The 12,614-nt window shown below is 58.5% G+C and overlaps 1 protein-coding gene across 1 annotated transcript in view; it reads left to right on the top strand.

Moving 5' to 3' along the window:
• Window positions 1-11,370, top strand: part of LOC119103754 (uncharacterized) — a 37,395-nt gene extending 26,025 nt beyond the window's left edge. Inside the window, exons 2-3 of the mRNA XM_037227395.1 lie at window positions 7,724-7,935; window positions 10,733-11,370. Of these exons, the coding sequence (XP_037083290.1) occupies window positions 7,814-7,935; window positions 10,733-11,339 (729 nt within the window). The 5' untranslated portion in view covers window positions 7,724-7,813 and the 3' untranslated portion in view covers window positions 11,340-11,370. The remainder of the gene's footprint in view (window positions 1-7,723; window positions 7,936-10,732) is intronic.
• Window positions 11,371-12,614: the final 1,244 nt, after the last annotated feature.

Below are 12,614 nucleotides of genomic sequence, written 5' to 3'. Positions count from 1 at the left end.
TATTGGGGGCCCAGTGTCCCAAAGCGATACAGATCGCCGCCCATGGTCTCTGGCGTCACGCCGTGAGCCTCAGGACACTCGCGTTATCTTGCAGCCAATGACGCGCGCCCCGAGCCTGCACTTCGACATCTCTGACGTCACAAGCGTCAGCTGTTGAATGACAGATCACCGCTGGTGCCCGCGTCGCGCCCTGGCCCCGATCAGGCATGAATTCGGAGCTGCCAGGTGTCCAGCTCGCTAGGTGATAGCCGGGTCACTGCGGGGCTGTCGCTGGGTCATCGGCAGTCTGCCGCGAGCTGGGTCGCAAGCCCACCGGGTGGCCTGCCCCGGGCTGAGCTTTCGTCTCGAGGATTGTCGAGCGCCTGGGTTTTGTCCGGAGAGTGGTGGCGGCCGTGGTTGCTGGACGCTCACTTTCAGGGCGTGGGGAAAGTCGCGGCATGCGGTCTTGACCCGCATCTTGACCAGTGACCTGACTGATACAAAACTGGTTGAAATGAATGGAGGAAGCGGGCCAATTATGTCAGATTTTTATTGCCTCGTGGCTGGTTGGCGGTGTTTAATCTTGAAATCGCAGAAAACCGGTAGATTTGCTAGCTGAGTCAGGCCTGATAAGAAAAATATAACCTTCGTGTTGATTTTATCTCATCAGATTGGGGATGTAGCATTAATTGATACCATGATGACTTAACATACTACCGCTTATTGTGCTGAGTTATTGGAAATGTTCATCGGCTGCGGTCAATCTAAATGGCAATGTACCTTTCACCGTTTCCTTTGTTCAAAGTTTTTGTTAGCTTTAAGTGCTTTAATGTAGGAGTTTTCAGAAGCCGATAACAGACGACCAGTTGCCCGGTTCCGGCGGCTTACAGAACATCACGACGGGCTCGTTTTCTGTGAATGATGCAGTTTTTCGCGTTAGCTCATGTGCCATTGCAGTCGCTGAGGACTCTTCGGCAAGTACTTCACGCCATCGTTACTATTCGTCCGTCGCTTGCGCGCCATGGAAACACAGCGAGCACTCCAACTGTGGCGCGTCACAACACGGATAGCGAGTCTACTTCAGTGAAGGCTTGCCGGTGTCGTTTGACCGTGCCGTCTGTTTACAGCAAATTACGAAACACCCGATGTGGCAAAAGTGTGTCGAAAAGACGCAACGATGCGGGTGCCGTCGTCCCAGTGCGGCGTCAACCAATGGTGGCGGCGTCGCGCGCCCGCGTGCCCTCTGCACGTGCATTGCGGTCGGTGTTACGCTCGGCGCACTGGCAGTTGGTCATGGCTGTTGCGGATTTGGGCAAATGGCACATCTAATGTCACAATAACAACACTGGTGTAATAAGTGTGAGGTTATAAGGCGCTGGACCGCCCGTAGGCTGGCGGGTTGTGTGGTAATTTTAGTTAAGGTCGACAGTTGACTATCCGTCGACCACTACGACGATCGTAAATTAATTCAGATCGGTGTCGGCTATAGACCTTGGGAACTTAATGCTAAATGGGAAGGTTGAAGTACAAAGGGTAGCCGCTTCGGCATAGGCATGCACAATGAGCGCAGGTTTGAATCCTGCCTTAGCTCCAAGTTGCACGCAAATTGCTGTTATTCTAAGGCAGACGTGGCGGGCACACCCCACCATGACGGCGTGCAAACCCCTCCCATATTTCTTGTCACACATCACTCTCCCGCGCCGGGCGGACCCGCCATGCACACGTTGTCAGCGGCCAGCGCCATTTGCAGCGGGGCGCCAGCTGGCCGGCTGACAGGTGCCGTGACTGGCGGCCGTGTGTCCATCGGCGGCGGCGCCTCCACGGTTGACGGCACCGTGTGATGGCGCCGCCGTGACGCCCGGCTCCGTCAGCCGCTCTCCGCCCCACCGCTGAGGCGTCGATTACCGCGGCGCTGCGCCGCTGGCGCGCCTGGCTGACGACAAGGTCAGAAGGTCGCGCGCCGTGAAGGCTGCCGGCGGCGGGAGGGGCGTCGGTCGCCGCCCGAGCGGAAACGGGGTCGGCCGTGCCGCGGGTGCGGCGGCGGTGACCTCGGCCGCCCCCGGGCACGCTCCGGGTCGCCCCGACAGCTGGCGGTGCCCCCCCCCCTCCCCCCGGGACTGACGCGGTCGCCTGCGCGAGCGCGCAACAGCAGCGGAGTTCAGATCGGAAGTAGGCGCGGCCAGTGATGCTTCCGGAACCTCATAGCTCAGCTTCCCAAACGTTCGGCAGGCAACAACTTTGCGGTGCGAAATGCTGGCTGGATTGAACACCTGAGGTGAGAGCCCTAAGTCAACCCGACCTCGCGTGCCTCGGTCGTGTGGTAATGGCACCGGCGCTGATGAGGGTGCCCCGGGCCACGCTTCATTCAGTCCGCCGCGGTCTGCACACCGTGGCCTCGGTGGTCTCGTCGTACCGGCGGCCTTCACATGAAGGCTCGGAATCCCGCGGCAACGAGCAAGAGCAGCAAGCAGACGTTTTCCAACGAATGTGTATGGTTGTGCCGGCCCGCATGGTGTGAAACGCATGTCGGCTACCGTTATCTGGCCAGCCGAACTTGTAACCCGGATCCGGTCCGTGCAAATAAGTATCACGGTCGCCAACGTCCTCTAATGTTATGCTAGCGGTGATCTGATTTGGCTCAATATAGCCATTACGGATGTGTCGGCCGGAACCGGTTGGCACATTTATTCCGGAAGTTATGGCAGTCACCGTTTTTATATGGAAACTGATCATTGGTTCGCGTGAGCGGGCGAGGTGTACATGGTTTCCTCGCGTAGCCTACCCGTTTCCTTCCACCGTGGCATTCGGATCGGTATCAGCCACACGCCAAGTGCACGTGCACCGGGAAAGCATGTCCGAGCCGCCAGCAAACACCGCCAGACGACGTCAAGGCCATGGCCTAAATTGTGGCAAACTCAGCCGTTAACGGCGCGGCTTAGGTGGGCAAGTAATCGGCTATTTACCGAGGGTGAATCGTGGGTGACTGCCAAGGTTGCCGGCTTAACTCTGCGAGTCGAGGCATTCAGATTAGCCAGCAGACCTGATCCGATCTGTCTGGCGACTTCATTGTCAATGGCACGGACCAAGTGACCACGGAACGCATAGCAGCAACAAACCGATGAATACCTGTGTATTATTCTCGCTGCAATGCTGCCACGTTATGCTCTCGTGTCTCCGGCAGGCCCGCCTCCTGCGACGGGTTTAAGGAAGGTGAAAGTCTCTCTGCTCAAGTCATACCTGATGTTCTCAAGCAATGTCAAAACCTCTTTCGCATTCTCGTTCATTCCTTCCGAGATTTGCCGATGTTTTCTCATAATATCTGATGCAACTAATCATCAGGTTGGGACAAACAGTGGTGAGTCGCGTTCGCTTCACTACTAACTATAAGTTGTCCTCACTTATCGTGGAAGGTCCAAGTGGCATACCAATTAACTACTCGATTCGGGAGATTCGACGCCTACAAACACACGAACTCCTTCGGTACCTTGCGTTCTGGTCGCGAAACGGCCATAGCTATCAACGCGCCCTAAACCCTAATCAACAGCTACCCTGCGTTCTGCGCCTTTCTTGACTCTGTCCGCCAGTACATGCATTATTTGTAATGCAGCTGCAAAACAGAGGCTAGACTGTGAGCACGATGAAATAACCCATTAATTTATGTCGGTTGAGGTCTGGTCGTGATGAAATACATTCTGGGGACGGCGACTGATCTGCACTGGATGGAGGCGGACGCTTTCCTGTGGGTTCATGAGGCAGGCATTCCCAGAAACTTATTGTTGCACCATCACGACTCTGAGTTTCCTCGCGAGCCCCTTGCAATATGGGCGACCACGCTGTGGTGCACGCTTGTAGACCGAGATCCTATCGAAAAACCGTTCTCATTGACGTCAGGTGCCATTTTTATAAACGTTTAAGCTTGTCGGCACGCTCGTTTAATACACTTGCTGCCATCGGCACATGCCAGCCCGTGGACCAGGTTGCTTTTATCACGCCGCCTTGAGGTTTCATCCGAGAAGTGCAGTCCATGTTTCAGCGGTGACCCCTGGCGGCCCGTGTCGTCTTGTCGGAGGCCCTGTATCTCCCCTGTATCTCGGAGGTAGTCCGGAGTCTCATTCCACTCAGGCGTTAGGCAAGGCCGGAAGGCTGACCGCCGGCGAACTCCAGCTCGCTCCAAATGGCGAAGGCAAAGTAGCCACCGCATGGCGGAGGCTGCCCGAAAGAATTGGCGTTTGCCCTCAGCTAAATGTAACGTATAATTTCGGAAACATTGCAGGGTTGAGAGGCTGACTTTAAAACAAATTGAATGCGATAGGCCCGGTGGGTGCATATAATTTGAATATGCATGTTGTGTAGCCCGCGGCCATGGAGTCTGCATGCAACGTTGCATGATGAATGCTATTGCGTCTAGCTCAAGCCGTACCCTATTGGGTGTCACTTCACACACTGCATATTCCTGTGCAGCAAACGTCTCCCACTGTCAGTTTGGTGACCAAAATCTATTTTATACGCTTCAAGGTGACGTGCAAAAGGCACGCTGTCCGACTCTTCAGAAACCGCAGATTCACTGTCATCTTTATCAACCGTTTAGCGTTGTTGGGATTTCACAAAAATGGCGTTGTTTACAACTTCCCTGCTGAGAGTTTAAACTGCGAAGCGTCCGACAGTGTCGGACGAGCTTGTGTTGTATTGCAGGCGTTGGTATACATACGTTGTTGTGCGGTGCTTCGAGTTTACGAATGGACGCTGTTGTTTTGTCCTCTTAACGGACATGCTGAGTTCATGCACTTTATGACGGATTGCTAGGACTTTTATGCGCTTAGGTCCACGTACTTATCCCTGCGATGCGAACATTTTCGTCATGGACACGGGTGGTAATAGTGAAGTACGTCTGTGTATCATGGGCCAACAAACGGTTTTTGTCTGCGGCATTGCGTTACTTCAAGCCGCCCATTGCCAAACCGCAATCCTAAGCCATTCATGGAAGCGTTAAGTTGTTGACTGCAAAGCTTTTTATATCCCTGGGACAACGACTTTGTCATCAGACTCATGCAACTCGACCTACTGGCTGAGCCGAGACCTGACAATCCAGTATTGGTAAGCACATGCTAATGTATGCGCCGATGCAGACGATCTGAGGGGCATTGGTGCGATGACGGATGCAAGGAGCGTTATCATCGGTCCCGAACATATGTCCTGCTGCTGGCGTGACGTCAGCGCCAGGCGGACCGTCGCCTTCAGCGCCCCGTGGAAGCCGCGTGTCGACCTTCGGAACGTCGGCTTGCCTCAGTGATCAGCTGATTGGGGCGGGGGAGCGTGACTGGGGTCGTGACGGGCTGGGGTGGGGGACGTGACGAGTACAGTCGGGCGTGAGGTGCTGGGTCACGCCGTGACCCCAGCCGCCGCCCGCCGCCCGGCGGCCGGCAGCTCCTACCGACAGCTGTTGTCAACCCGAGCCTCGACTCTGCTGGATGTCCGGGTCACTGGACGGATCAGCTGCATTCTTTTGGCGGATGTCCAGGCACGCAAACACGCAAAACACGATGCAGTGGCTTAAGTGACAGAGGCTGAGCCTTGTAATCCAGCGACGATCGTTTGTGGTTCTGGAAAGTATGCTGTGCTACAGTAAATACCTCGGGCACTGTTACCCGATTACTATTATATGCTATTACTGATTACACAGATCAGGTCAAAGTAGCGTCGAATGCCGTATAAGGAAATGACAATAGAAACACCAAACGGATGTGGCCATGTGATCCTCATAGGTGAGACGCTTGTCGAATCATTCCTTGTAGGAGTTGGAGACGTAATCGAAACAGATATTTACCGTAAAAGTCTGCTGCTTAGCTGGCTAACTGCCGGTCAGCACGCAACCCGGTTCTTTTCAGCAGCTCATGTAAGACCGCTGAACTGACACCAAAGTCGCAGGCATGATACGTGAGCAGCTGTAGCGCGTCCCTTTGTCGATCCGTGAGACCGCGACTGCACAGTGAGAGTGGTACGTGTCGCCGGGGTTGGCCGCCCCCCGGAGTGCACGGACGAGGTGTTCAGCCGCCCCGTTTACACACCATTAAGTCCCGTAACACACCGATGAGTCCAGTTTACTCACCGATAGGTCCCGTTTACACACCGTTAAGCCTACGGGTTAATGGCTTTATATGTCAGCATCGCTGGCGTGGCTGGTTTGAGAAATCTTGTCGCCTCACTGGGGCATCAAACCGGTGACATTCCACGCGAGAACCGCTTGGGCGGTCGACTCAACTCGTTTCCTCGCAAGAGAAAGTTACAACACACGTGCTCGTTATGTTGCCGAGCAGGTGCAGCATTTTCTTGCATCACTGAGATAACGGTACCTTCCATCATCCTTCATCGGATATTTGCAGTGTAGATGAAGGTAGTTATATTCGGAGGATCCCGCGCACACATTTCTCTGATATCAGCCCACTGACATGCATACTGAAATACGTGCATGCATGCATGCATGCGAAATGTAAATTCGCATTGTTTATTTCCTCACAACCTCACGCCACCTGTCGGACCGAGCAAGCCACGTGGGCCGGGGCGTCACCTTAGAGCGGGGCGTGGGGTGCATGACGACAGGCACCGCCTGCTGTCCGTTGGTCGTGCTCTTTGGACCGATCTTTTTTCCGTGTACCTGCTGACGGCGGAAATGTCGTCACCGCTGGTGTACCGCAAACAGGGGGAGGGGAACGGTGTGCCGCCACGTCGGCGGTGCCGCCTGCAAAACTGCGACGTCCCAGCCGCCCCTAACACTAGTGAGGAGACGGGTGTGCCGTTTTTGACGGCGGCAGGCATCACCGCCGGACACCCAGTCGCCCCCCCCCCCCCCATTTTTTAACTGGTGACGGTCTTTGCACGGGCAGGTAGCTGAAGCTTCTTTATGTGCGCTACTGCACCGAAAGAGCGCCGCTGCGGGTGCTTTAACACAGCCATGCTGCACGATGGCGGGGGTGTTTGCAAGGCAACATGGTTCTATTTGTGCTTCATTGCTGCTTACAAACCTGCCTGGTCCGTCCATTTTTACGTCAGCGGTGCAGCTTCAGGAAAGCTGTGTCCGGATGTGAAACGGCGCCAGTGCCAGCCGGCACGCTCGGGCACGCTCAGGCACGCCCAGGTGCGCCCCTGTTTCCCCACAGCGCGCGGATGTGGTTACCCCGCCGCCGCCGGGCACGACCGCACTCAGCTCCCAGACCGCACTCAGCTCCCAGACCGCACTCAGCTCCCAGACCGCACTCAGCTCCCAGACCGCACTCAACTCCCAGACCGCACTCAGCTCCCAGACCGCACTCAACTCCCAGACCCGCACTCAGCTCTCAGACCCGCACTCAGCTCCAGACCCGCACTCAGCTCCCAGACCGCACTCAGCTCCCAGACCGCACTCAGCTCCCAGACCGCACTCAGCTCCCAAGTGGCCCCGTCCCCACCTGCCGACACGCACGGTTGGTGGCGCCCAGGGCTCTGCAGGGTGCTCAGGGCTCTGATGGGCGATTAGGGCTCTGACGGGTGCTCAGGGTTTTGACAGGTGCTCAGGTTTTGACAGGTGCTCAGGGCTCTGACGGGTGCTGAGGGCTCTGACGGGTGCTCGGGGTTCTGACGGGTGCTCAGGGTTTTGACAGGTGCTCAGGGCTCTGACGGGTGCTCGGGGTTCTGACGGGTGCTCAGGGCCCTGACGGGTGCTGAGGGCTCTGACGGGTGTTCAGGGCTCTGACAGGAGCGTTCGCCGCAGGTCCGACCGCGCAGCATGGCTGAGATCTACCGCCCGGTCCGGCCGCCGTACTGGACGCGCCCGAGCCGCCCCCGGCCCGCGCGCTGAGCCATGCTCAAGTGGCTGACGCCCCGGCGGCCGCCGTCCGGACCCGGCCCGTTCACCGACGACCCGCTGGCCACGCTGTCGGCCCGCTCGGAGCGCAGCCGGGAGCCCGTCTACGGCGTCACCAGGTGAGAGCTCCGCAGGGGAGGCCGGCGCGCCGCCTGTCAGCCGGGTCCGGGTAGCGGCAGCGCGCCGGGGCCCGGGCGGCTCTGTGCCGTGCTGGTGACATTCGCGACGCTGGCGATGGGGTGTCCTTTGGATGTGTTGCTCGTGGAACGAGTGGGCGTTTTTCCGAGCGCACTCACATGTTAACGACTTTCATTGTCCCGCATGAGGTTATGCCAAAATGTCGTGCGACCAATACCGGCGTGGCCAGCTACCGTGACAAATGTGACTTTCAGTGGATCATTATCAAGGTGCCATTGCGAATTAGATTGGAGTGACATGTGGCTCGTGTCCGTTGCGCTTCAGTTGATGCATGACCCGATTGGACCGGTACCGTTAGCTCAAAGGGAGCCAAATCGGGACGCTCAGTATGTACTGGGTTTGCAGTGCACTCCAAATAATTGCTACAGCGCTGATTGATTCATGCTACATGCGTGTGTTGAATTCCTTCCATGAGGTTTTTATGCCAGCCTGACGATAGGCGTGCGCGTTTTTTTCTGGCGTGAACGAGTCTGCCGCAGCTGAATGATGAATGACTTTCGTATGCTGTTCTGTCAGCATGATAGATAGTCCTTGTTAATATCCACGCAATATACGCAGTTTTGTAAGCGCAGATTAAGGCGGCCGGCACACCCTCTTTGTCCGCAGGAGGGGCATTTTCTGCAGGCTAAGACAGGACAATTCTTCCTGGACTTCAGTGCCGAAAATACCTGGCAGCTGCAGTGCCGAAAATACCTAGCAGCTAACTTAGCCAGCTAACTTTAGCAATGTCCAGATCCAAGGGCACTCTAAGGGCCACACACATCACCGGTCACCTTGACAGTGACACCGCAAATTTGCCACCAGGTTAGCTGGCATCTGCCAAGGCTATCGCATCTCACCCCCCGACGCGCGGCAGCCCTCCGCGCGCGCTCCGTGTATTTGGCAGTGGCGTGCGCGCTTGGCTTGGACCAGCATTGCGACAGTGCCGCCTACGGTGTATGCCTTCCTCTCGTTAACATCCGGGAGGCCATCCAACATCCTCTGTTCGGGTGCTGCATCCGCTGACCGTATGCATCGCCGTCGAATTACCCCACGCCCGTGGAAACGATTTTCCTTGCGTGCATGTAGCCTTTAAGTGATTCTAAATCGCCACCATTCAACACGTTTGCTGTACCCTGAAGACTGCCATTTAGCCTGTGCACCCAAGAACTGAATGTTTGATTCGTCGTGGCTTGCTCATGGGTCCGGGCTCGAGACCGAAGTCACTCAAAGTCAAATCCAGCCCTGGGTATGGCGATGAAATGCCGATAAACCGAGCAGCACCGGGCTTAAATTGCCACATGCATCAACTAATACATAAAACAACAGGCTGGAAACAATATTGCCGATTTCTAGGAAATGCTATCTTCCGTGTAAAAACAAGCTGCCACACTGCAACGCTCATTTCATGCACAGCACCTGAGAGGGGACCATTCCAAGAGCGTCGTTGAGCCGCCGCCTGCCATATGGTGACACGGGCGATCTCCGGCACAGGGAAAAGGCCGGTGTTCTCCAGACCCATGAGTCGTGTCCTTGTACCGTTTTAGTATTCCTGCCAGCTTGGCTCCGGCTGCAATGCCAACGTGATTTGCATTTTGTCCGTCTGTTGCTGGGCAGCCGGGGGCCTGACGTATGTCTGCAGCATTCCGCGTCCCTGCTGTTTCAATTGACCCTCTTTCTGAGAAGACGGCTTGTCTGAGCCGTGGAGCCCGAGCTCCGAGACAGCCAAAAGTCATGGAACATTGGTCTGCGCCACGGACTGGTTGCACGGTGATTGACTACACGCAATCGAACGAGGGAAATGCATTTTCACTGGGGCGCTTTCACTATCTGCCTTGGGAGCTCGATGCCGAGGCAGACACCAGCTAGCCGCGGCGACGCTGGCGCCGCCCACCATTGTCTTGGATTTATTGGCGTGCCACGAAAGCATGTGAGTGTGAGTGCATGAGTATGTCGTTATCATCGGTGGGGAATACGGGGTATGTGTTGTTTGCAGACTAGGCACGTGTTGCGATCAATGCACATGTATGTTGCTGCGGGGTCCAGCTGACCGCCAGGTGGTCGTTGTTCTCACGCGCGGCCATGTCTTCTCCCCTCACGTACGTGCGTTTCCGTAGGCGTCATCGTTATAAGCCGCTATATGTGTCAGCATGGGTAGGGGCATCAGTACAATGCACAACGTCACGTGTATTCCGTTTAAATGGCGCCACCTGCTCGGTGACGTCATTGGTCAGTCTACCTTGTTTAAGCCATTGGTTTGCACGTGACTGTAAATGTGTTCATTTCCTTGTGTGACAAGGCCGGTGCTGTAAATCTAGCATCACTCGTGCACTTGCTTGTGCGGCTGAAAAGAAAGCAACTGTGCACCACGTGGATGGTTGGGTAAGCAGAAAACTGCGGTGGGAGGCCACTGACTAGCCAGCTATGGCTTATGTGCGGCTGTGAATCATTTTCACGGCGATTATTTCACAGTAAGCGCTGAAAAGTGTCTCCAGTGACATTGTCTCGGACATGCTCTGTTGAAAAGGATAACCGCACGGCGCGGCGGCAGCCTCGAGTGGGTGATACAATCGGCCGTGTTTGCCGGCCGAGTGAGCCCGCTGTGCTGTCGCTAGCCAGCGCCGCCGATGCCACCATTGTCCCTGTGCGCTCGAGCGGCGGCCGCGAGGCGGTGCCGCGCTGCGCCGCGCCGGGTGTGGCGGCACGCAGCCCTGACTCACCCGGCGTCCTTTGCTGCAGGGTGAACCCGCTCTTCCGCGAGGGGCCGTCGACGGCGCGCGAGGCCGGCTCCTCGGAGGAGGAGGGAGAGGACAGCCGGCCGGGCTCGGCGGCGGAAGAGGACGCCGGGCCCGGCTCCTCCAGCGGGGTCAGCGGGGTCAGCGAGCGTGACACGGAACGGCTGAGCGTGACCTCAGCGGGGCCCGCGCGGCGCCCGCTTGGCACCCCGCCGCCCGAGCGGGACCGGTGGCCGCGTGACCGAGGTCGCCACGCCGTCACCGCCGCCGCCGAGCCGCCGCCGCCCGAGGCGCGCTGGGACGAGGTCCAGACGCGCCAGAGGCGGGTGCGGCCGCTACGCGCTGGCCAGGGCTGGGCGGGGCTCGATGTCCTGGCTCTGGATGGCACGTTCGTCAGCGGAATCGCCGTGAATCTGGCCCGCCGGCCGCCAAAGTCCGACGCTCTGCTTCACCCCTGTACCTGCACGTCGCCAGTCCTCTCAAAAGGCACCAGCGAGGCGAGCTCGCCCGAGGCTTCTGAAGAATCCCGACTTTGTCAAGAGCGTAACAGTAGCGACTGTGACAGCAAAACCGGCCGTCTGCCCGAAGCTGGAGGTAACGAAGAGTTCTGAGTACGTTGTAGCCATCACTACAAGATGCACACATACCAAGTCATTGTCGCCGTCTCATCAGGTTCATCGTCTAGAGGTATCGTCCATCCAGTGCCCAAAACTGCACGTGGATAAGAACGCCAACTACACCGTGAGCGTATCCACAAGCTGCCGCCACGTTAAGAATATGTCCATGAACTTTCAGAACGCACTTCTATCCCTTCGGCAACCCTCATTCCACATCGGCTCATCATCGCAATATCCTCCCGATCCGCAGATTCCGCCCGTTGGCGACCATCACGGCGCCGCTCCCGACTCTATCGTGACTGACTCGCTGCTGGTGCTGACGTCGCCCGACCTCTCGCCGAGCGTCACCCTCCACCCATCCCACGCACCCGCCCCGGCCCCCGGCGCCCAGGAGGACCAGCTGATGCCGGAGCGTGTGTTGGAGGAGTTCAGCCAGGTCATCTTCAACAGCCGCTCGGTGGCGATGATCCGCCGGGCCAGCAGCGAAGTGCGCTCCTCCGCGGACTCCGACTCCGCCGGCTCGGTGAGCTCACAGGCGTCGCGCTCGTCGCGCTCCTCCGGCCGGCCCGACCCGCAGACGGTGACGGCGCCGATCGCCTTCGTCACCAAGCTCTGGGAGCAGACCGGGCTGCGCACCAACGGCCGCCGGCTGCTCGTCAGCGAGGAGGAGGACGAGGACCAGGACGAGGCGGCGGCGGCGGCGGCGGGCGAGCGACCGGCTTCGATCAGCGCTGGCTCCTGCCCGCGCCTGACGCCGAGCCCCCCGGTGCCACCGCGGCTGCCCATCAGCCACAACTGGCTGCGGCGCCTGTCCGACCTGTCCGGCATCTGGGGCGGCGGCACAGCGTCGTCGCGCCTCCCCGCGCGGCTCGACCCCACCTCGCTCACCGCCGTCGTCGTGGAGCGCCCCTGCGCCGCGCCGCCGCCGGGCCCCGGCCCCGGCTCCGGCTCCGGCTCCCGCCCAGGCTCCTCCGGCTCCAGCTCCGGGGACGGCTCGCAGCGACACGTCACGTTCGCCAGCAGCACGCTGGATGGCGAGAGCGGCGCCGGCCGTCTTCTCTGGGCGGCGCCGCCGGCCGGCGACCAGCAGCGGCTCTGGAACGGCTACTACGGCGCCGGCGCGCACGACGGCTACGGAGCGTTGCAGCCCAGTCCGCTGCTGCTGGCCGAGGTGCAGAAGGCGACGGCGCTGAACGTGAGTGTCTCGCGGGCGGCGCGGCGCCGGGGCTAGGCGACGCGCGGGACCGGCCGGCCGCGCCGCGCCCTGGG

The sequence above is a fragment of the Pollicipes pollicipes genome, unplaced genomic scaffold, assembly GCF_011947565.3.
Source record: "Pollicipes pollicipes isolate AB1234 unplaced genomic scaffold, Ppol_2.1 Scaffold_5724;HRSCAF=6776_pilon_pilon_pilon, whole genome shotgun sequence".
In the NCBI taxonomy this organism is placed as follows: domain Eukaryota; kingdom Metazoa; phylum Arthropoda; class Thecostraca; order Pollicipedomorpha; family Pollicipedidae; genus Pollicipes; species Pollicipes pollicipes.
This window is presented reverse-complemented; position numbering and strand designations above follow the sequence as displayed.